Source organism: Equus przewalskii, chromosome 2 (assembly GCF_037783145.1).
Source record: "Equus przewalskii isolate Varuska chromosome 2, EquPr2, whole genome shotgun sequence".
Lineage (NCBI taxonomy): Eukaryota > Metazoa > Chordata > Mammalia > Perissodactyla > Equidae > Equus > Equus przewalskii.
In genome coordinates this window covers 36,602,731-36,623,946 of record NC_091832.1, presented here as the reverse complement: position 1 = coordinate 36,623,946, position 21,216 = coordinate 36,602,731, and the positions used below count along the sequence as shown (strand labels likewise).

The 21,216-nt window shown below is 51.1% G+C and overlaps 3 protein-coding genes across 13 annotated transcripts in view; 2 read left to right on the top strand and 1 right to left on the bottom strand.

The window, feature by feature from the left end:
- Nucleotides 1-3,430, bottom strand: part of SPATA21 (spermatogenesis associated 21) — a 56,168-nt gene extending 52,738 nt beyond the window's left edge. The window contains exon 1 of one of the 5 annotated variants that reach the window (XM_070601664.1): nucleotides 2,670-3,430. In XM_070601664.1, coding sequence (XP_070457765.1) covers nucleotides 2,670-2,744 — 75 coding nt within the window. In that variant the 5' untranslated portion in view covers nucleotides 2,745-3,430. Of the gene's footprint in view, nucleotides 1-360; nucleotides 717-2,669 lie in introns of those variants that run through there. The other 4 variants (XM_070601675.1, XM_070601685.1, XM_070601696.1 and 1 more) reach the window with 4 other exon arrangements.
- NECAP2 (NECAP endocytosis associated 2) lies at nucleotides 118-16,944 on the top strand. 2 transcript variants are annotated; one of them, XM_070601789.1, is made up of 9 exons: nucleotides 118-3,047; nucleotides 3,352-3,612; nucleotides 5,725-5,825; nucleotides 8,098-8,202; nucleotides 8,288-8,369; nucleotides 9,356-9,464; nucleotides 11,702-11,876; nucleotides 14,765-14,849; nucleotides 15,666-16,944. In XM_070601789.1, exons 2-9 carry the CDS (start codon nucleotides 3,521-3,523, stop codon nucleotides 15,712-15,714), a joined length of 798 nt encoding a protein of 265 aa, XP_070457890.1. In that variant the 5' UTR covers nucleotides 118-3,047; nucleotides 3,352-3,520; the 3' UTR covers nucleotides 15,715-16,944. The 2 variants fall into 2 exon arrangements, with proteins under 2 accessions (XP_070457890.1, XP_008521442.1); XM_008523220.2 differs by having other exon boundaries at nucleotides 2,834-3,047; nucleotides 3,384-3,612.
- A 356-nt stretch (nucleotides 16,945-17,300) lies between these two features.
- The window catches only part of CROCC (ciliary rootlet coiled-coil, rootletin), a 52,480-nt gene continuing 48,564 nt past the window's right edge, over nucleotides 17,301-21,216 (top strand). For 5 of the 6 annotated variants that reach the window (XM_070601513.1, XM_070601552.1, XM_070601545.1 and 2 more), the window contains exon 1: nucleotides 17,301-17,592. In XM_070601513.1, coding sequence (XP_070457614.1) covers nucleotides 17,452-17,592 — 141 coding nt within the window. In that variant the 5' untranslated portion in view covers nucleotides 17,301-17,451. The remainder of the gene's footprint in view (nucleotides 17,593-21,216) is intronic. The other variant, XM_070601536.1, reaches the window with a different exon arrangement.

Below are 21,216 nucleotides of genomic sequence, written 5' to 3'. Positions count from 1 at the left end.
GAAGTCAACCGACTGTAAATGTGAGGGTTTATTTCTGGATTCCCAATTCTACTCCCTTTTTCTATAAGTCTATCATTATACCAGTACTGTACTGTCTTGATTACTGTAGCTGTGCAGTAAGTTTTGAAATCGGGAAGTGTGAGTCCTCCAACTTTGTTCTTTTTCAAGATTGTTTTGGTTTTGAGTGCCCTTTGGGAAGAGGTTTCCTCATCTGAGAAATGGGGGAATTTCTCTTAGCAATGTCTACAGTGGCAGAAAAATACAGCAAAGAAAGATAACAAGTGACCTATACTATATACTTCTGGAGGCCACCAGGGAAAGCTGCTCACATCAGACCCCCCACCTTGGCCCTGGACCTACCAGAAAGCAGCTGGATGAAACACAGCAAGATTCTGCTCCTCTGATCGCCTCCTCACACATGTGATGGGCTCTGTCTGAGCTTATGCTCTGCCTGTTGGGCTGAATTGAGTTCGTTTGGTAAGTAACGTAGTTAACCTGGTTGTTGACAGCAGGTCCAGTTATTCCCAGCAGCAGAGGTTCAGGAACTCGTTTTGGGAATGTCCAGCCATGTAGTTGGAGTTTGAGAATAAGGTAAAGGACTATCTGGCCTCTTCTGCCTAGAGGACACTGTAGTTTCCCTGGGCTGGTCACTGTTTCATTGGCCTCCATCACACAGTGAGGATGACAATCCTCACGCTGCCTACATCACAGGGATTATTGTGTCAAGGTAACCTCTTCCAGAGAGCCTTCCCTGACTGCCCCTAGGCTGAGGGAGGTCTTTCTTCTCTTCGCTCCAACAGGCCCTATGAGTTTCTTCCATCATAGTACTTTTCCCTCTGCATTGCAAATGACTCTTTCCTGTCTCCTTGGGTCTGTGAGCTCCATGAAGGCAGGAGCTGGGTTGGCCTCATCTCTGTGGCCCCAGCACCCAGGACCTGGCATACAATAGGTGCTCAAGGCCCGTCTTTGTGAGACTGAACTGAACTGAAAGTGCTCTGGACACATCAGAAGACCCGGCTGCCCCAGCACAGGGTGATGATTCCCTTCAAAGGTCATGAGAGGAAGTTTTCCTATCCGTGGCAGCCACATGGCAAGGCCCAAAACAGTCACCATGGGCTGCCTTCACGTTGCTTGGCTTCCAGAGCAGAAGTGGTGGAAGTTGGTGCTGACGGTGGCCACTACCCCAAAGTTCAGCTCTTGAGAGCTGGTCCTAGATGCTCTCCTAGCTGGAAGTTTCTCTGACTCATTGGGTCGAGGTTCTTTACTCCTGGGAGACCCTATTTTCCCCTGCGTTGTGCAGAATGTGAAAGAGAAAACATGGCGGCCTATCCCCAAATTGCCACTTGGCTTTGGGATGTAGCCAACTGAACACACACACACACACCCATTCACTCACTAATTCATTCACTGAGCACTTACTCTGCGCCAGGCCCTGTGCCACTGAATACAGGGGTCCACAGGCGGCAGGGACAGGGTCCTGCGTTCAGAAAGCTTACAGTCTAGTGGGAGAGCAGATAAACAGAATGATGAGAATGTGAGCGGCTAAGATTCTCAGTGTGGGAGTGTGCCCCCCCCTCCCCTAGCAACTTCTCTCCCCCTCCACCTTGTAAGGGGAGTTCTATCTGCTTCCCCAGGAGTTCAGGAAAATGAGAGACAGGATCAAAGAACTTAGAGGAAGAAACCTCATTTTCTGGATGATTTCTCAATTTCTTCTTTGTTGTGGAGAATCAGGATAATGAGCAAAGTTGAAATGAGAGGTTAAATCAATTCACATAAACAGAGGTTAACTTCACACTCATCACGATGACTGTTATCAAAGAAAGTGGAAAATAAGTGTTGGCGAGGATGTGGAAAAATCAGAACCCTTGCTCAGTGTTGATGGGAACGTAAAATGGTGCAGCTGCTGCGGAAAACAGTTTGGTGATTCCTGAAAAAACTAAACATAGAATTACCATGTGGTCCAGCAAGTCCCCTTCGAGATACGTACTCAAGAGACTTGAAAACAAGGACTCGAACAGGTGTTTGTACACCACTGTTTATGGCAGTATTATTCACAAATAGCCAAAAGGTGGAAACAACCCAAATGCCCATCAACAGATGAACGGATAAACAAAATGTGGTCTATCCATACAGTGGAATATCATTCAGCCATTAAAAGGCATGAAATGCTGACACATGGATGAAACTTGAAAACATTAAACTAAGTGAAATTTGCCAGTCCTAAAGGAGAAATACTGTATGATTCCACTTACATGAGGCATTGAGAATAGGAAAACTCATGCATAGAAACTAAAATAGAGGTTACCAGGGGTTCGGGGAGTGGCAAGTGGGGTGTTATTGCCTAATGGGTACAGAGTTTCTGTTTGGGGTGATGAAAAGTTCTGGAAATAGATACTGACGATAGTTATACAACATTGTGAAGTACTTAATTTCACTGAATTGTACACTTAAAATGGTAAAGTTTATGTTATGTATATTTTACCACAATAAATTTTTTTTAATTTAGGAGGTTAGATCAATCCTGTAGCAAAGAGCTTACACAGAGTGAATAAAAGGAGAGAGACAGGAGAGGGCAAAGGAGGGCAGAGAACGTTTGGGAGCATTCAGTGAATCAGAGGTTTGGGATCCGCTTTGCCCCTCGAGGGACCTGGCACATCGTAAGCACTTACCAAATATTCGCGGAGTGAATGAGAGTCAGGTCGGGGAGGAGGAGAGATTTTAAGCATTTGATTGTGGTTAGACATTGTATCCCCTGTAGCATTCTGTGAGAAATCCAAGTTAAGATTGGGATTATTTTTAGTTACTTATGTTACTAAACTTTGTTGCTTTGAACAGAACTCATTGTTGAGTCAAGGCCACAGGGGGCCCTGGGCACATGGTGGGTTAGGATGAGGGCGGCAGGGTAGGGGCATCCTACTTCGTGTGGCGGGTCAGGTAAGGATGTCTCTAGGAGGAGAAGCCTCAGTCGAGTCTTACAGAGTCGGGAGAAGGGAAGACATTCAGGAACAGCAGAGGGAAACAAACCCTGGACGAGAGAGAGGCTTCAGGTGAGCTGCGTAGGTAGCTACAGCTTTGAATCTCAGGAATCTCAGCCAGCTGGACCCCACGTCTAAGCGTTGCGGTGATGGAGATGAGCCATAAGCAGACAACAGTTTCTGATTACGCTGGGGTCGGCCTTGAAGTTTCCTCCTGGGGCCTTGTGGGAGGGGGAAGTCTCCTGAGGACCCTGGTCCTCATCAGATTGGCTCCTGGGTCCATTCGCCGCATGTCTTTTTTTTTTTCTCTTGAACAGATACTTTTATTTATTTTTTTAATTGAGGTAATATTGGTTTATAACTATATAAATTTCAGGTGTCCATCGTTCTATTTTGACTTCTGCATAGACTCCAGCAGAGGGCGCGCGGGCGAGAGGGTGCTGAGGCTCCGGGGCGCCGCTCTAGCCTGACCCGGGTCATAGAGTCGCGGCGCTTCTGGCCCCGGCGGGCAAGGAGCCGGAAGTCCGGTGGGCCCCGGCGTCGAGATGGAGGAGGGCGAGTACGAGTCGGTGCTCTGTGTCAAACCGGAGGTCCATGTCTACCGCATCCCGCCGCGGGCCACCAACCGTGGCTACAGGTGACCGCCCCACCGCCGGTCAAGCTAGCCCCGACACACCCACTGCGGGAGCCGAGGGCAGCCCCGGCCGGTTGAGGGGTGAGGGGGAGGTGATGCTGCGGCGCCTTGAGTTCGAGGCCAGAGCAGGGAGGGGGACCCAGCCTTTTGGCCGTCTGAGTCCGACGCAGGGGTCTTCCGGCGACAGGGAAGGCGTTAAGGCCGTGTCTAGCGCTTGGGGACCCAGTGGGCTCCCCGGTACCCTAAACGTGGTGGGGACCGGTCATGTCACAAACCTTTTCCTTTCCGCGCTGATGGCTTTGAAGGGATCCTTGAAAAGCCTTAAGGTGGGGGAGGCCCTATCATTCGCGGAAATCCCGGAGGGGAGGGAAGGGAGCCCGGAACTGGCCAGAAGGACCCGTCCCGGGGAGCTTTAAGCTGATGGCCGCAGCTGAAGGCCGCCCCCCTGCCCAGCTCCCTTCGCACGAGCTTCCCCGCTCGTCCCTGCCTGTGGCGGTGGGGGGAGTCCGTCCGCGTTTCTCTGGTGAAATGTTCACAGGAGACGAAATGTGCTCGTAAATGTCTAGAGTGTCTGAAAGGGAACAGGAAACTTCCCTCGGGAGGGGGACGGGGGTCGGAAGGAGACTTCCCTTCGCTGCCCGCGCTTTTGTTCTGTTTGCATTTTGTTACCATGTGTGTGGATTCCCTATCGAAAGGGAACCGGAGATATAAAAGGAAAAAGATACACCTGATCCAGACAACCTGGCCTAGGGCTCTTTCGTGCCACTTGGGCGGGGGGGGGGGGGGGGGGGGTGCGGTTTGGGGGGGAGGGCTCTTGAAGGTGATATTCGTGCTAGTTATTTGGAAATACAGGATTGGCCTGCACCTCAAGAATGACAGAGTGTCCACATATCTGGCCTCTTGTTAGTTTCCAGTTGTGTGGACCCAGGCTTATAGCTGATTTTCTGTTGAACAAGTATTTTATTGAACACCTACTACATCGGTGACATAATTTTAAGATAGTATGAAAGCAACAATAGTAACAATAACAAAAACGTTTATTTTCTATCATCCAACCAAGCCACCAACCAAGGATGGTCGTCTACCCCGACCCCCTTGAGTAGAATGGGTTGCGTCCCCCAGAGGGGGGAGGTTACCAAGTGTCAGGGCCGGCTGGTTGGCATAGAGCTCGGCTGAGCCTGAGTCTAAGGCTTGTTGCCCCAGTAAGAGGAACTGAAACTGAGTTGGCTGACTTGTGAGTTGAGTGTCTGCATTTGTGTGGCCTTCAGAACAGCTTGCGCCCACAGTTACATTGTCTCAGAGTTCTTGAGAACTGGCATGTGCTTAGGGACTTCCGAGAAAAGCCCCCTGGAAACACCCAGGATTCCTGCTGTTTGGGGGTTTTACTGAGCTGCTGCTTAGAGCTAAAGTGTGAAGTCATTGCTTCAAAAATGCCAAAAGTGGGCATTGCTGTAGGGCCATGGGTTCCTGGGTTTCTTTCTGCCTAGGATACCTTTGAGAGTATGTTTCTTAAACGCCCACGCACTTTCCTCACTGGAACTACTGCTCCCCTCTGTCCTTTTCCTCCAAAATGGTCTCGGTGGTCCCAAATGGCCACTCGGACCACCTCAGCCTAGCAGCATCTTAAACAAACAACAGGCCCCAGTAGCTGCTTCCTCTGCAGAAAGAAAACTGGAAGTCCTTCAGACAAGGGCTCAATAGCCTAGAACAGGAGCCGGCAAACTACAACCCACTGTGTTTTTGTATGGCTCGCAAGCTAAGAATGGTTTTCACATTTTTGAATGGGGAAAATTTAAAAGGAGAACATTTGATGATGTGAAAATTATATGAAACTCAGATTTCAGGGTCCATGAAGTTTCACTGAACCACAGCCGCGCTCGGTAGAAGCCATTTGGTTGAGATACTTAAAGCACCAGCTCTCACGTGCTGTCTGTGACAGCGCTCACTCTCCAACGGCACAGTGGTTGTGACCGAGATCTGTGGCCCTTCGCAGAGAGAGTTTGCCAGCCCCTGGTCTAGAGCCAGCAGCCCGCAGGGCCTGCGCGTTCCCGCCCCGGCATTGGAGTGCTGGGGCAGGAGCCTCTGGCCGAGGCTCAATGGTTTTTGTCCCCTTAGGGCTGCGGAGTGGCAGCTAGACCAGCCATCATGGAGTGGCCGGCTGCGGATCACTGCAAAAGGGCAGGTGGCCTACATCAAGCTGGAGGACAGGACCTCAGGTAAAGGCAGGGGAGGCCTGTGTGCGCCTGCTCTGTGAAGGGAGAGGCAGCCTGGGCCTGGCCAGTCCGCCCAGGGGTCTGGGCACCTTCAGCCTCCTCCGTTCCCCCATCTTAGTTGTGGAAACCACTGTCCCCAGGTCTCAAGGGGAGTATTTCCTGTCAAGCGGCTGTTCCCTCTGGGGGTCCTTAAGAAAATGCTAATTTTGGAGCCCAAGGAGAGCAGACCTGCGGGTTGGTCCCGAGTAGGGAGCCCTGGAGCTTGCCTTGAAGATCAGCTGGGTGAAGATGCACAGCCCCCTGCTGCTGAGCTCCAGTTCCTACTCAGGAATTCTGTTTATCGACTAAATGGTGACTCCCCAGACTGACCGCGCCCGCTAACGGAAAGAGCTGGAAACTGTCCTACTCAGCTCTTTCTGCGGTGAGAGGACAAGCCAGGCTGGGCTGTGTTGGGGTCAGCTGGCAGATGTCACCTTTGGGGAAGTCTCTCTGGAAGTCCTGCGTCACCGCTGCCTCTGGGTGAGCTGCGGAGGGCGACAGCGCCTGGCATAGCCCCGGCCCCAGCCCCCAGAGCAGCGGTGGGGCGCAGTGCCCACTCGGTCAGGTGCCTCAGCTTTCGGTCGTTTATTTTCTCTAATGCGTAGACGTTTTCCTTTATGGGGCAGAACAAAGTGCAAAAATTCATAGGCAGAACTGGCTGCCTGGTCTCAGAGCTGTGTCGCTTGTGTCTGAGCTGTGGGACCTTGGATGAGCCATGTGACCCCTGGCGCCTTGGCCTCCTTTTTGTTGAAATGGAGATCACGTTATCTCCTACTTCACAAGGTTCTTGGAAATATGAAGTGAACACATATTTATCCAGTTGCTGTGTGAACCGTGAGGTGACCCAAGGCATTGATTTGTTCTGGAGCGTGGGGTTGGCAGGGTGAGTATTGACTGAGGAGGAGTCTGAAGAGATAGCTGCCACGACTAGGCTGGAGAACTTTGGCTGTGAGATTGGCTGAGATGTCCCAGGTGGTGTCGCTTTGGGGAATGGCAACACCTATTCTCTGGGAGCCTTGAGAACTGACTTTAAGGTGCCCGCCTAGTGTAGCAGCCACTGCCCAGGGCTGAGCCTCGCCTGCAGGACCCTGGCTCAGGGTCATGCCCACTGGGTCATGTTTGTCTCTTGCTTTCCAGTCATTCTAGGTCAGGATTTCTCAGCCTTAGCACTAGTGACATTTGGGGCCAGGTGAATGTTGTGGGCTGTCGAGTCAAATTTAAGATATTTAGCAACATCCCTAGTCTCTGCCTACTAGATACCAGTAGCACCCCCCATGTTGTGACAACGAAAAACGTCTCCAGATGTTGCCAGATGTCCCTTGGGGGAAGGGAGAGCAAAATTACCCCTGGTTGAGAACTGCTGCTCTGGGCTGAAGGCATCCGGGAAAGTCCCAGATTCCCAGGTACCAAACTAGGGGGGCGGCAGAGAAATTGACGAGAAGCTCCAGGCTCTGGGGCCACTGATTTTGTTCAGTTCAGCCTTGATTGCACGGTCACCTCTGAACCATAGGATCCCGTAGAAAATATTTGGTTAAATACTTAAAGCGCCATCAGAAGTCAGAACACATGCAGATGATGCCGGTCATAAATGCTCACAGTATGTGTTTGTTGCACTGTGCCCTAGGGATCTGTGGCTGACAGTGGGATGTATTTCCCAAGGGCTCCTTTTAAAACCAGTCCCTCTTTTGTCTTGTCTCTGAGATTAAATCAACCTGCTTCAGATTTTTTTCTCTGGGTAGAAAACTTCCTCCTTTCCACTGGGTTCACAGCTCCTCTGCAGTCCTGCCCCGGGTACCAGGCCTTTTCAGAAGGTGTGATGTACCTGGACCGGGGCTCACCTGCTCAGGGCCCTCAGGGTGCAGGCAGCTAATGAAAGTGGGTGAGGCAGATGGAACGGCTGTTCAGCCCATCGTTCTCATGTGCGAATTCAGGCCCCGCATTGCTAGAGCTTTTGATTTTAAGAGAAGCCAGAAATCTAGATTATTTTATGTGTAATTTGATTCTGAAATGTTTGGCAGTTAAATTAAAAGTATTAGAACTGTGAGCTAGGTCTGACCTGTAAGCCACCTCTCACTTTCCTTGGTTATGTTCCTGTGTCTTCCCTTCAGCCAGAATGGATTTGATTTGAATCTCAGAGTAAGGTTTGCCCATCTGCCTCGCAGGAAAAAGGCCCCAGGATGTGATAGAAAGATCAGGGTGGGAGGGGCTCAAGGCTCACCCTAACTTTTGCTTTCAGGGGAGCTCTTTGCTCAGGCCCCCGTGGATCAGTTTCCTGGCACAGCCGTGGAGAGCGTGACGGATTCCAGCAGGTACTTCGTGATCCGCATTGAAGATGGAAACGGTAGGCGTGGGTCTTGGTGCTTCCTCCTCTTGAGAAGGGTTTCCTCTGCCTCGGCAAAGTGGCCTGATCATGTGTTGTCTGCCAGGGCGACGGGCGTTCATTGGAATTGGCTTCGGGGACCGAGGTGATGCCTTCGACTTCAATGTCGCATTGCAGGACCATTTCAAGTGAGTGGTTCCAGGAGGCACGCACTCAATGCCTCCTCCCTTCTCTCCCTGGACAGGCTGATTTCCAGGGTTGGGGTACCCAGCTGGTTGCGTGTGGTTTGTCTGCCAGCAGAGCCTCAGGAAAACTCACTTTTCCTTTGAGGCAGGCTGCCTTCTCTGTGCACTGCCAATCCTCACCTCTGCTTTGAAGTTGTCTCTCTTTCCCAAGGCCATCTCTGTCACCCTTGTCAGCTGGCCCAGCCTTTGAGGTGCCACATCTCTTCCCTCACCAGGCCCCTGAGCAGCCAGAATCCTTGTCAGGCCCCTGTGGCCTTTCTGGGCCTGTTCCCCCGTGATGTAATAAGTGTGCTGGGACTCCCAGGCCACCCACCAGATGCCCTGGTGGTCCTTTCTGAAGCTAAAAGGCAGGGCAGGAAAGACTGCTCTCCTGCCGTCCGTAGGCCTCCACCTCTGGCTCCGAGCAAGTGTGGAGCGTGCAGCCGCTTGCGGGGGGTTCTGTGGCTTTTCCCTTATGTGGTGCCCCTCCCCGGGTGGCTCCTGGATGGGTGTTGTATGGAGGGTGGGGATCTCTGTGTTGCTGTCTGCCTCCTGGATGTGTGCCTGTCTCACCTTTTGCCTTGTGAGCCCTTAGGAGGTGCTAAGACCTTGTCTTAGTTCTCATGCCTTGTGCTTGGGAGGAGAGGGCTAGGTTCCCAGGTGTTCTGAAGACCGGTGTTGGGACCCTCTGCATCGGTGATCTCGTCGAGCACTGATGGCAGGCTTTAAGACAGAGAATTGTCATCCTGTCTTGCTGATGAGGAAGCCGATGTGCATGCAGCTGCTTACGTGTCAGAGCCAGGGTTTGAATTCAGGCCTAGCTCCAAGCCTGGCTCTTTCTCCCACGCTGCTGCAATAAAAGCCTCCTGTGGACTGATGCAGGTCTGAGTGAGCGAGTGAAGGGGGCAGCCGGTCTCTTCCTCACCTGTTTCTTCCTGTTCTCTCCCCAGGTGGGTGAAACAGCAATGTGAATTTGCAAAACAGGCCCAGAACCCAGACCAAGGCCCCAAATTGGACCTAGGCTTCAAGGAGGGCCAGACCATCAAGCTCAACATTGCCGTGAGTTCCCCCCTTGGTTGGCTGTGTTGCCATGGTCAGGTGATACTTGTGGCCACCACACCAAGCCTAGCCCAGCGCCCATCACTCTTGTCTCACAGTTCACTTCTATCGGTTCAGCAGATGTTTATTGGGCACTGCCCTGTGCCAGGTACAATGCTGGGGGTGAACCAGAGGGCTCAGCTGTCATAGAGCTCACAGTTAAGCTGAGACAGGCGAGTCAAGATGTGATCACAACACAACATGGCAGGAGAGGTGCTCCGACTTAGGAATGTCCTCAGTGCCATGAGCTCCTAGAGGAAAGGCATGCAGCCCAGAGTTAGGGAACCAGAGAAGGCTCCCTGGAAGAGGTGACTGGTAAACAAGGGAAGAGGGGTCAAAGAGTGGTTCAAGCAGAGGGAACGCTATGTGCAGAGCCTCTGAGATGAGAAGGAGCATCAGTCACTTGCTGCTGGAGCTGGCGTTTCTGTCCTGGATCTTAGAGTAGGGGTGGTCTGTTCATCCCAAGCTGCATCTTGGCCTCGTGCCTTGAGTAAGGAAGACTTGGGGGAGCTCCGGGCAGGAGGGCGTCGAGGTGAGTGCTGGGGGTCTCGGTAGCTTCTGCTGGTGGTGTTGTCCTGCCTCCCTGTGTCTTCGTCCTGAGCTGCCCTGCATCTGGCTTTCCCCCCTTATCTCCTGTCGAGAGCAGGAAAAGGCTGGGCTAAGATGTTGCCTTGGCCTGGCTACAGGGGTGGAGTTGGAGTGATTTGGGGGAACCAAGGACCAAATGCAGTGTTTTTTGAAGAAATTTTATAACCCTGAAATAATGCTCTTCCTCTTTACTTACTGTCTCTTTCTCCTCTTTTCTGCTTCGTGCTGGTGATGATTTGGGACCCTTGAAGTTGGCCAGCTGGCCCTTAAGAGAAAATACAGGTCCTATCCAGTGGACTGGTGGGGCTGCCATTCTTTCTTTTACTTGGAGGAAACTAACATTTAATGAGCGTCAGCTGTGTGCCAGGTAGTGTTTTTTTTTTTTTTTTTTTTTTTTTTTTTTTTTAGGCACTTTCTCTTACGAATTACGCATCCTCCCCTTTTATTAATGAGGAAATTGAGGCTTAGAGAAGTTCAGGGACTCGCCCAGGGTCATGGAGCCAGAAGTACCCAGCACAGCTGAACTCACACTGAGGTCTTCGAGGGCTTTTGACTCATTTGATGAAGCTGCTGCTCTCCTTATGAGTGGGGAACCGTATTGTCTTCATCTTTGTAACCCGTGCTGGTTTCTGGGTCACACTTGGTGCTCAGGTTTTGGTTTTTGTTTTTTTAAATGTTTTATTGAAGTATGGTATGCATATAGAAACGTGCACAAATTGTAAATGCAGAACTCAGTGAATTTTTAAAAACCAAATTTAGGCAGGCCAGACCCCAGATCAGAAGCAGAAGATGATGAGCCTCTGGAAGGCCCTCTCCTGCTCCCTTCTAGGAACTGCCCCCCTGAGTAACTACTGTCCTGACTTTGAATACCCCGGATGTTGTTTTTAACTTATGAATTGAATCATAAGCTTGGTAATCTTTTGTGTATGACTTCTTTCTCTTACTAACTTAGTATTTGTGAGAGCATCTGTGTTGTTGCATGTAGTGTGTTCATTCTTGTGGTGGCGTGCTCCATCATGAGAACATGTCCCGTTATTCACCCATTTAACTGGTGGTGGACATAGTTCCCAGTTCGGGGCTCTTACAGGTCGTGCTGCTGTGAACGGTCACGTGCATGTCTTTGGTGCACATACGTCTGTATTTCTCTTGGGTCTGTATCTAGGAGCGCAGTTGCAGGGTCCTCAGTTCATATGTTCAGCTTTATGGATTCTTTCAAACGATTTTTCAAAGTAATTTTCCCAGTTTACACTCCCCCAGCAGTGTGTGGCTGTTCTGGTTGCTCTATACGCTTGGCAGTATTTAATATTCTGTGTTGTAGCCTTTCTGGTGTGTGTGTGTTGGCATATCAGTGTGGTTTTGATTTGCATTTCCCTGATGATTAATGAAGTCAGGTGCTGAGTTTTGAAATTAAATGTCTTTGCGATAGTTTTAGAATAGCGATGCATTGACTGCAACTCATAAGGATGAAAGTGCTGGACGGCCCGTAACCATCTTTTTGTTATACAGACTTCTGGGGTCTCGGGGATCGCCTTGGCCCCCCTCGTGGGGTTTTCTGATGGCAGTGGGACTCCAGCAGAACCGACTGGTTCCCATTCCTTTCCTCTCTTTAGAACATGAAGAAGAAAGAAGGAGCAGCTGGGACGCCCCGAGCCCGGCCTGCCAGCACAGGAGGACTGAGCCTGCTTCCCCCTCCCCCAGGGGGCAAAACTTCCACCCTGATCCCTCCTGGGGAGCAGTTCTCTGTGGGGGGGTCCCTCGTCCAGCCAGCAGTTGCTTCCAGCTCAGGTCAGTGCTCGGGCCTAACTGTACTTGCTGCTAAACCTGCACCTGCGGCTCCCTCTTCCACCTGGCAGCTGGGGCCGCATGGCTTTCCTCCTTCACTCACGCTCATCCCTCGTTTAGTACCTGTATGTGACAAACTGGAAGGTGGGCACCACAAAGCTGATCCTGCCACACTGGGTAAGGGGTTCCTCTGTTCCCCTGATAGCCACCATTTACCCCTTCAGGGCGTCTGTCCTCCCCTGATGGGCAGGGACTGCAAGTCGTTTTTTGCTGTGAAATCATCAGCATATGGGTCTTGGTTCTCAGAGGCTGCCCAGTGGGTATTGAGTGAGTGGGTGATGGAGACACGGTCTGCTCATGGGGAGCTCATAGCTAGTAGGAGAGGGGGGTTCATGGGCACATAGACCAAATGTACAGGGACCAGACTGACTGCTAGCTGGTGTCATCTGGGTAGGCTTCATGGAAGAGGTGGCATTGAGCTGGGCCTTGAAGGGAGGAGATTGGGGCAGGGGACACTTGACATCCCAGACAGAGAGAAGAGCGTGGCTAAGGCTCAGCACCTGATGTATGTAGGGAGCTGTCTGCAGCATAAGTATGCCGAGGTGAGTGGTGGGAAATGAAATTGGAGATTTAGTTTGGAGCAGGCTCCTGAGTGAGGCCATTGGGGTGCTCACTGAGGCAGCTCCCCCGCAAGCTGTGCTGGTGCTTGCTGCAGGGCGCAAGGACTGCCTTTTGGAGACTCCTGCATTCCAGAGGGTAGTTCCTAGAGCCAGCCTCTGACAGTGCTGGGATGCCAGCCCACTGCCTCGACCTCCCCATCCTGCCTGCTGGGCCCAGCTTGATGCTCCTGGCCTCCCCCAGGCTGGGAGATTGTCACTAGTGCGCTTCCTCCTCACAGCTCTCACTAGGTTCTTCAGGCAAGAGCCTGCCTTTTAAGGGTGCTGGACATCGGCTCCCCCATCTGGAGGTCAGGCTTCAACCCTCAGCCCTGTGGGGAACACCCCAGCCCAGGAGAGTGGCAGGAGAAGCAGTCAGCAAGCCCCTGCCCTGCACAGGAATTACTCTTTGAGCATTGTTTCCCAGAGTGCGGTCATAGGACCACCTGCCTAGGTGTTGCTTTGGGGTAGGGGCAGGAATCTGCATGCTCACAAAGATCTGGAAGTCCCTGTGTTAAGCCTTCCCTCAGTTGCTGGTGCTTTTTTTGTGTGTGAGGAAGATTGGCCCTGAGCTAACATCTGTTGCCAATCATCCTCTTTTTTTTTTTCTCCCCAAAGCCTCAGTGCGTAGTTGTATGTCCTAGTTGTAAATCATTCTAGTTCGTCTATGTGGGACACCGCCTCAGCATGGCTTGATGAGCAGTGTGTAGGTCCACGCCCAGGATCTGAACCAGCGAACCCCAGTCCGCTGAAGTGGAGCTGAAGCACCCCCTGCCCCAACGTCAAGCGAACCCAACCCCTTGGCCAAGGGGCCGGCCCCTGCTGGTGCATTTTTAACGACTAATAGGAAGTACCTGCTATGTACCAGGTAGCATTTTAGCCCCTGGGGACACTGCAAGTACAGTACCAAGATCCTGTTCTCAGGCTTCTGTTCTAATGTGCGAGACAGACAGTGAGCATGTCTGCAAACAAAATGATGTCAGATGAGAAGTCGTGAGTTGCTCACATTCATTGAGCACTTACTGTATGCTCCGAAACCAGACCAGCCGAGTTCACATTCTAGCTCTCCAGTTGTGCAACATTCAGAAAATTGCCTACTTCCCTGAGCCTCGGTTTTCTCATCTGTAGGATGTGGGTGGTAATGATACTACATACAGGTTTCTTGTGAGGATCAAATGAGCTAATCCACGCACAGCACTTAGGAACAGTACCTAGAACTTTGTAAGCGCTCACTGAATGTTAGCTCCTATTTTATTAATATTGTCATCGTCACTGTGTGCTAGGCCTGTTCTAAGCATTCTGCATATATTAACTCATTTAACCCTCAGACCAGTCCTAATGGAGTAGTTACTGTTACTGTCCCCATTTTAGAGAGAAGGAAACCGAGGCTTAAGTGACCTGGATAAAGTCACACAGTTGGTCCCGGCCCATCTTCCCCCAGGGACTGTGTGAGGTTCAAATGAGATAATGTCTGTTAAGCATGTTGTGAACTGTAAGACTAAACTGTCGAAGGCCCTGGTTTCTCTGGTCTCCCAGCCCAGCACAGATTGGAAACAGCGCATTCAGGAGAAAGTGGAGGGCGGCAGGTGTAGGGCCTTCAGAAAGGACAGTTGGCAGCCCTGGGGGAGGGGCCGAAACACAGAAGCAGGCACTGCAGCCCATGGTGCCACCCACATCGCTGGAGAGGCATGCACAGATAGTAGCTTCTGTAGGACCTCTTCTGGAAGGTTCTCCCTAACCCTAACCAGTTTGGCTCCCAGGGCTTGGTGCATGTCTGGCACATCATTTTCTCGTTTGGTCGATCCAGACACTGAACTAAAGGCTCTGTGTGAAGATGACCTTGCACTTTGGCTGAGCATTCTCCATTCACGAAGCTAGGGCAGGAGATGGTACATTTTAAACAGATTTCCAACATAAACAGTTGAAAACAAGGTCAGCTTCAGGTATGAGTGATGGATGACGTGTGACTCGCCCTCATGGGCGCCCCTCCCCTCCACCCTGTATGTGGCTTTCTGCTTTTTCTGCAGGAGCCTTCAAGAGCTCATGAGAAGATGCCAGAAACATGGCAGCTTATTGGTGTTTTGTTGCCCAAAATTACATCTGTGTGTGTGTCTTTGTCAGCCACTTGGCATCACGAGACTGATTGCAGGGTCACTGAGACAGCCAAAAAGAGAGGTCTCTGACTCCTCTGTCTCCTCTTCTCTCCCTCCCCGCTGGACTCGGGGACATCGATAGGAGGTGCCACCGTGTCCTGGCCGCAGCCTAAGCCTGCCACTCCTGCCACCGCCGACATCTGGGGAGACTTCACCAAGTCCACAGGGTGAGGAGGGTCACGTTCTTTGTGGTGGGACTAGGGCCAGGGCTGCTGCTTTAAAAACCTGGGGTTGCTCCAAGTGCCTGCCTTCTGACGTAGTGAGCAGGAGCTCTGATTTGGGCATTTTCAGGCTAGCCTGAGGATGGAGCCCGAATGCCTGCTTTGGGTGGCACTCTCTGTCGGTTAAGGCATTTTGCTGCTCACTACTGCTAGGTGGCCCGGGACCACCTTGTGAAAATTTTTCTGGTCTTGAACCCATCTCGCCAAGTGCTTTGGCTTGTCTCCAGTACCTCCCTCTCCCCCCACTCCTCCCAGCTACCCCAGAACCCTGGGCTGAGGGTTAACCTGGGTTCTAGCCTTGTCCCATCCTCGTGGGGCCTCTGAGGCAAGGTCTCTTGCCTTCTCTGCCTCCATATAATTTCAAGCCTTTAGTTGGGGTCGGGGTGAAAAGATGCTAAATACCTATTGCACCGTTGTTTATATGGGCAGGCTGTGGGACAGGAGTCAGCACACATTTTCTGTAAAGGACCAAATAGCAAATAGTTTAGACTTTGCAGGCCATATGATCTCTGTCCCACCCACTCAGTTCTGTTCTTGTAGTTCAAAAGCAGCCACAGACAGTAGAGAAATGAATGGGTGTGGCTGTGCACCAGTGAAACTTGATTATAAAAACAGGCGGAGGGCTAGATTTGACCCCTGCTCCAGAAGGTTCAAGGACTAACTTCTTGGAACGGTTTCAGCCCAGAGCAAAGCCGCATTTTATCTGCTTTGTATTTTCAAACATTTGAACTCTGCCACCCCCTCCCTTTCTTCCCTTTATAGGTCGCCTTCCAGCCAGACTCAGCCAGGTGCAGGCTGGGTCCAGTTCTGACCTGAGCCCAGCTCTTCCCTCATACAACTTCTGGAAAGGAGCCGCTGCCTCATCTGGGCCAAACGAAGGAGGACACCGCACTCCCTGGCCAGCCTCTGTTTGGAGCATGACTCTCCCCTTCCCGCCTTGCCTGAGTCTCCTGACAGACTGGACATATTAGGCAGTAAACTGGCACCGTGTCACACTGTTTCCTGGGATTCAGGTGTGCAACCAAAACCCAGGAGAAGCAAAGCTCCAGGACCCCTGTCGCTGTCTGTGCTCCTGACGTGAGAGAGACTGAGACTGCTTCTTCCATCACAGTGACCCGCATTAAACACAAGCCCCCAAAGAAAAGAAGGGGTTGCGTTTGCTGCCTGGACTCAGATCAGCCCTTCTCAGGGGTCACAGGTGTCACGTGATCACCGTCCGAAAGCGGGGGCTTCGTGCTGTCCCATGGGCTGCAGTCACTTCAGTCAGGGCACCTTCGGAGGAAGGATTCTTTCCTGATTTCGAGCAGGTTTATAGGCTGCAGCTTGAACAGACAATCGGGAGGGAAATTGGGAGTATTAACCAGCTTTTAAAGAATTTTTAATATTTGCTTTGCTAATGTGCTGATCTGCACTAACTTGTTGTCTTTGCAAAAGGGACTGCTCCTGCAGTAGGCCCCTGAGGGGGCCTCTGAAAGCCTTCCTCACTGGCGGCCGCAGGAGCTGCCGGAGCTGCAGGCAGCAGTGTTCATCTCGGCCAGGAGGCCTGGTTTCTTGCCTCCAGGCCAGGCGGGCAGCGCAGGGCCGAGGCAGGCGCTGGAAGCCAGGGGGAACAGTGTTTGGGCAGGAGAGAGAGTGAAGCTGTGCTTATGGAGGTTGGGGGTCCAGCCTTCTTGTCCGCTGGCAGCCCTCTGGGTTCCCAGGCTCACCATGCAGTTCCTGGTGGACTTGGGTTTTCTCCCTGGTGGTTTCTGAAGTGCCTTGTCTGCAGACAACCTCTTACTTGCTTTTCTCCTTCAGGGACTGTACATGACAGACAGAAGGAGCTCTGAGTGAACTGGAAGTCCAAGGTTGCCTGGATTACTGGTTTATGAGAAATAATTTTATCTGAGCACACCTCTAAAATTGCTTTTGTTGACATCCTTTACCTCTTAATTGAAAGAACTTTTCTTGAATGGTCAGGCTGATGAACTGAAAAAGTGTTGGCCTTTTTGTGGGACCATATTTCTAAGATTAAAAAAAATAAATATTTTTCCTTCTGTCATTTTATGTCAGAGATGAACATATTTTTGGCAGCATGGCTGCTACACCCTCCGAGAGGCCGCAGCTAGACTCGCAGCACCTCTCACCACTGATCGTGTGTCTGGATTTAAAGTCTGGGGCCAGGATGTCAGACTGGCCAAAATAAGAGAATGTGGCCCTCTTGCCCTAAGACGACCAGTAACTTCCTGCTGATGCATCCAGAAGAATAGTCTTGTTGCCATTCTGGGACATTCTGGGCTCCTTGCCTTCTAATGTGGGAGGGACCCATGCCTCCTACCAAGACCTCCCAGAGGAAGCGTCTCTCTAAATAGTAAGGGTGTACAGGCACACAGAGGCCAAAAATAAAATTAAAAAGGCCACGGGACTTCTCCTGCCTTAGGGTTCTGAAGAAAGATGCAGTTTTTATTGTCGTTTCTAGAAATAGCTACTCTGGCTGATAAACAGTGTGAGAGAGGAGAAAGAAGACTGAAGCAGAGGATCCTCATGCCTTTTGAATAAGGATGAGGAAATGGCGTCAGAGGAGTCTCGGGAGAGGTGGACTTCCGTGTGTCTGTTGCCCATTACCTCCCCCTCCTGTGTGAGTGCTCGGAGGCTGGACATGAGGAGGCGCGGGTGGAGAGGAGCTCCTCAGAGCTGTGGTACACTGAAGGTGAGCACTTGGGTTCTGGAGGCAGACCTGGGCTTCGGATCTAGGCTGTGTGCTGCTTAGGTGTGTGACCACAGGCTCCTTCCTTAAGCTGGGTGTCACTCAGATGAGGCACTTAAAGTGCCAGCAAGTGCCCATCCTATAGTTTGATCTTAATCACCTTTGTCTAGAATCAGGTAACATCCCCAGAGCTGTTCCTCATAATGGTGATGGAGAGGAAACGGCCGTCAAGGATCTAACCTGAAAAGCATCTTGAGGGGTCTGGGGGGCAAGGGACAGATTGGTGCTCTCCGTCACCATCCACCATTCTGGGATCCCAGCAGAAAAAAACCTGCTATGGGACCAGGGTCCCCAGGAACACCCCTGATACCAAATCAGGCATGTCTTCAATTATACCTCTGGACTGAAGCTTCCAAATGGGTGGGGGTGGGGGAAAACGGATGGTAGGAGCTGGGCACTGGGTTGGGGGCTGTGCGATTTGAGCTGCTCTCTATACAGCAGGAGGGTTTGGATACACTGAGGTGTGGCACAGATGCTAAGGTGCACCCCGCAATCCCCAACTGGTGTTCACACCCTTGTGTGTAATTCCCTCCTTTCAGCGTAGGCTCGACCTGTGACCTCTAACCAGCAGAATAAAGCAAAGATGACAAAATTTCTCTTCCATGATTACGTTGTATAAGATCACAACCTCTGTCTTGCTGAGAGGTTCTGTCTTGCTGGCTTTGACGAAGCGAGCTGCCATGTTGTGTGAGCTGCTCTAGCCGAGAGTCGAGGTGGCAAGAGCAGCCGGCGGCTGATGAGGAGCTGAAGCTCTTAGCCCAGCAGCCCAGGAGCCGAATGCTGCCCAAACCATGTGAGCTTGGAAGCTGATCCTTGCCAGGTGATCCTTCAGATGGGCCCCAGCCCTGGCCGACACCTGGCTGCAGCCTTGCAGAGGGCTCCTGAGCACAGAAAGTGAGAGGGGAAATGTGTTGTTTTAAGCTGCTGAGTTCATCGTAATATTGTTCTGCAGGAAGAGAGAAGTCATACAAGAAGTGAACAAAGCGTATCTGAAGCCGGCATTGGTGTGAAAAGATCCGGGCAGATTGATGGCTGTGTGGCCTTGGGAGGTCACTTGCTGTGCTCCTGCGGGCTTGCCTCTCCCCCTCACAGGGAGGGTAGCTATTGCTTATGTAACCCTCACTCTGCTAGGTGCTGTTCTGTGCGCTTAACGTGAAGCTCCTTCATCATCCTAGCAGCCCCACAAGGCAGGGGCTCCTCCCTGTTTACAAATGATGAGATGGAAGTACGTGAGATTGTGTACTTGCCCCAAGTCACTCAGTTGCTAGGTGGCCGGCTGGGATTGGAACCGAGCAGCCTGGCTCCAGCATCCGTGTTGATCTACTTGAGCTGCCCGCAGGGCCGGCACATAAGACCTGCCTAATACGCGCCAGTTCACATTCCCGCCACATGAGTTAAAAAGGCCCTACTATGGCAGGTACTCAATGACAGGCAAGGGGTGGGGCTTTATCCCATAGGTGATTGGAAGCCACTGAAATGCATCATGGGCACACAGTAGGCGCTCAATAGCTGTTGATTCTTTGGAGGAAGTATCAGGAAGATACTATGTAGGCAGAGTGGACTGGAGTAGAGAGAAGAACAATTTTTCCTCACTGCAGCTTGAATGCAGACAAATACTTTAATGTTTTCTTTCTGATTACTGATGTCATGCAGATATGAAAACAAAAAATACTAATCATCTGTAATATTGTCATAGCAAACGATTGGAAATAGCCTACATGTCTACATTAGTTATCTATGCTGTGTAACAATCACCCTCAAACTTAGCAGCTTAAACAGCGCAGATTTATTGTCTCATGGTTTGTGTGGGCCGGGAGTCCAGGTGCAGCCCAGCTGAGTCCCCTGTCTCTGCACCTCTCTCAGGCTGAGGGGTCGTCTGAAGGCTCGACGGGAAGGATCCCCTTCCAAGCTCACTCACATGGTGCCGGCTGCTGACAGAGGTCACTCACATATGCTTGCCACGCGGGCCTCTCCATCATTCACAACTGGGCAGTTTGCTCCATCAAAGTGAACAAGTGAGAGTGCCAGGAAGATAGCCATCACAGTCTTATCTCAGAAGTGACATCCCATCCCATTGGCTGGATTCTGCGGAGGGGAAGCAGGTCAGAGGTGCCACCCACACTCTCGGGCTGGGGCATTGCACAGGGTGTGAGTCCTGGGAGGCAGGGATGGTCGAGGACCATCTTAAAAGTTACCTACAAATTTGTTTCCTGTGACTGCTGTAACAAATTACCACAAACTGGGTAGCCTAAAACAGCAGAAATTTATTCTCTCCCAGTTTGGAGGCTAGAAGTCAAATCAAGATGGCAGCAGGGCCACACTCCTTCCAAAGGCTGTAGCATTCCTCGGCTCGTAGGAGCCTAACTCCAGTCTGCCTCCGTCTCCACATGGCCTGCTCCCTGTGTATCTGTGTGTGTCCTCTCCTCTTCTTGTAAGGACACCCTCCATTGATTTGGGGCCCACCCTAGATTTAGAATACACCTAAATTTTAGGATTTCATCTCAAAATCCTTAACTAATTACATCTGCAAAGGCCCCGTTTCCGAGTAGGGTCACACACACAGGTACTGGGCATTAGGACTGGAACGTAGCTTTTGGGGAGACACAATTCAGCTCACCACAGTCTGCCCACTCCAGTGGCCATCAGTCAGGGATGGGTTATATAAATTTAGGTATGTTCATCCAGTGGATTGTTAGATCCCTGGGGGAAACAGAGAATGGAAAAACTCTATATATTGATGGCAATGATCACTAAGCTTTAGCAAAGGCAGGCAGCAAGGTGCAGAATAAGGAGTAGAGAAAATATGCTCTCTGCTGCATAAAAAAATGGGAAGGGAAAGTACACTCTTTATGTGCGTAAAGTACCTCTGGAAAGGTATAGAGGAAACAGCACCCCACAGGTTGTCCACAGGGCGAGACTGGGTGACTAGGAGACGGAGAGAGACTTACTTTTAATGTATAACTTTCCGTACTATTTAAATTCAAACCATGTAAACATACCATCTTTGTGTATGTGTGTGTTTGTGTGTGTGTGAGAGGAAGATTGTTGCTGAGCTCACATCTGTGCCAGTCTTCCTCTATTTTGTGTGGGATGCCACCACTGTGTGGCTTGATGAGTGGTGCTGTCTGTGCCCGGGATCCGAACCTGTGAATCCCAGACCACGGAAGTGGAGTGCACGAACTTAACCACTACGCCACAGGGCTGGCCCCTATATCATCTTTTCAAAGAAAGAAAATCTATGTTTAAAAGGTCAACTGTCATACCAACATCCAAAGATAAAAAGCAGGGTTAACATTTTAATGTCTTCTCATCTTTTTCCTAATACATCTATATATAAGAAGTACACTTTGGCTGGCCCTGGGGCCGAGTGGTTAAGTTCGTGCACTCTGCTTTGGTGGCCCCGGGCTTCACTGGTTCAGACCCTGGGCGCAGACATGGCACGGCTCATCAGGCCATGCTGAGGCGGCGCCCCACACAGCACACCCAGAAGAACCTACAACTAGAATATACAACTGTGTATTGGGGGGCTTTGGGGAGAAGAAGAAAGAAAAAAAAAGATTGGCAACA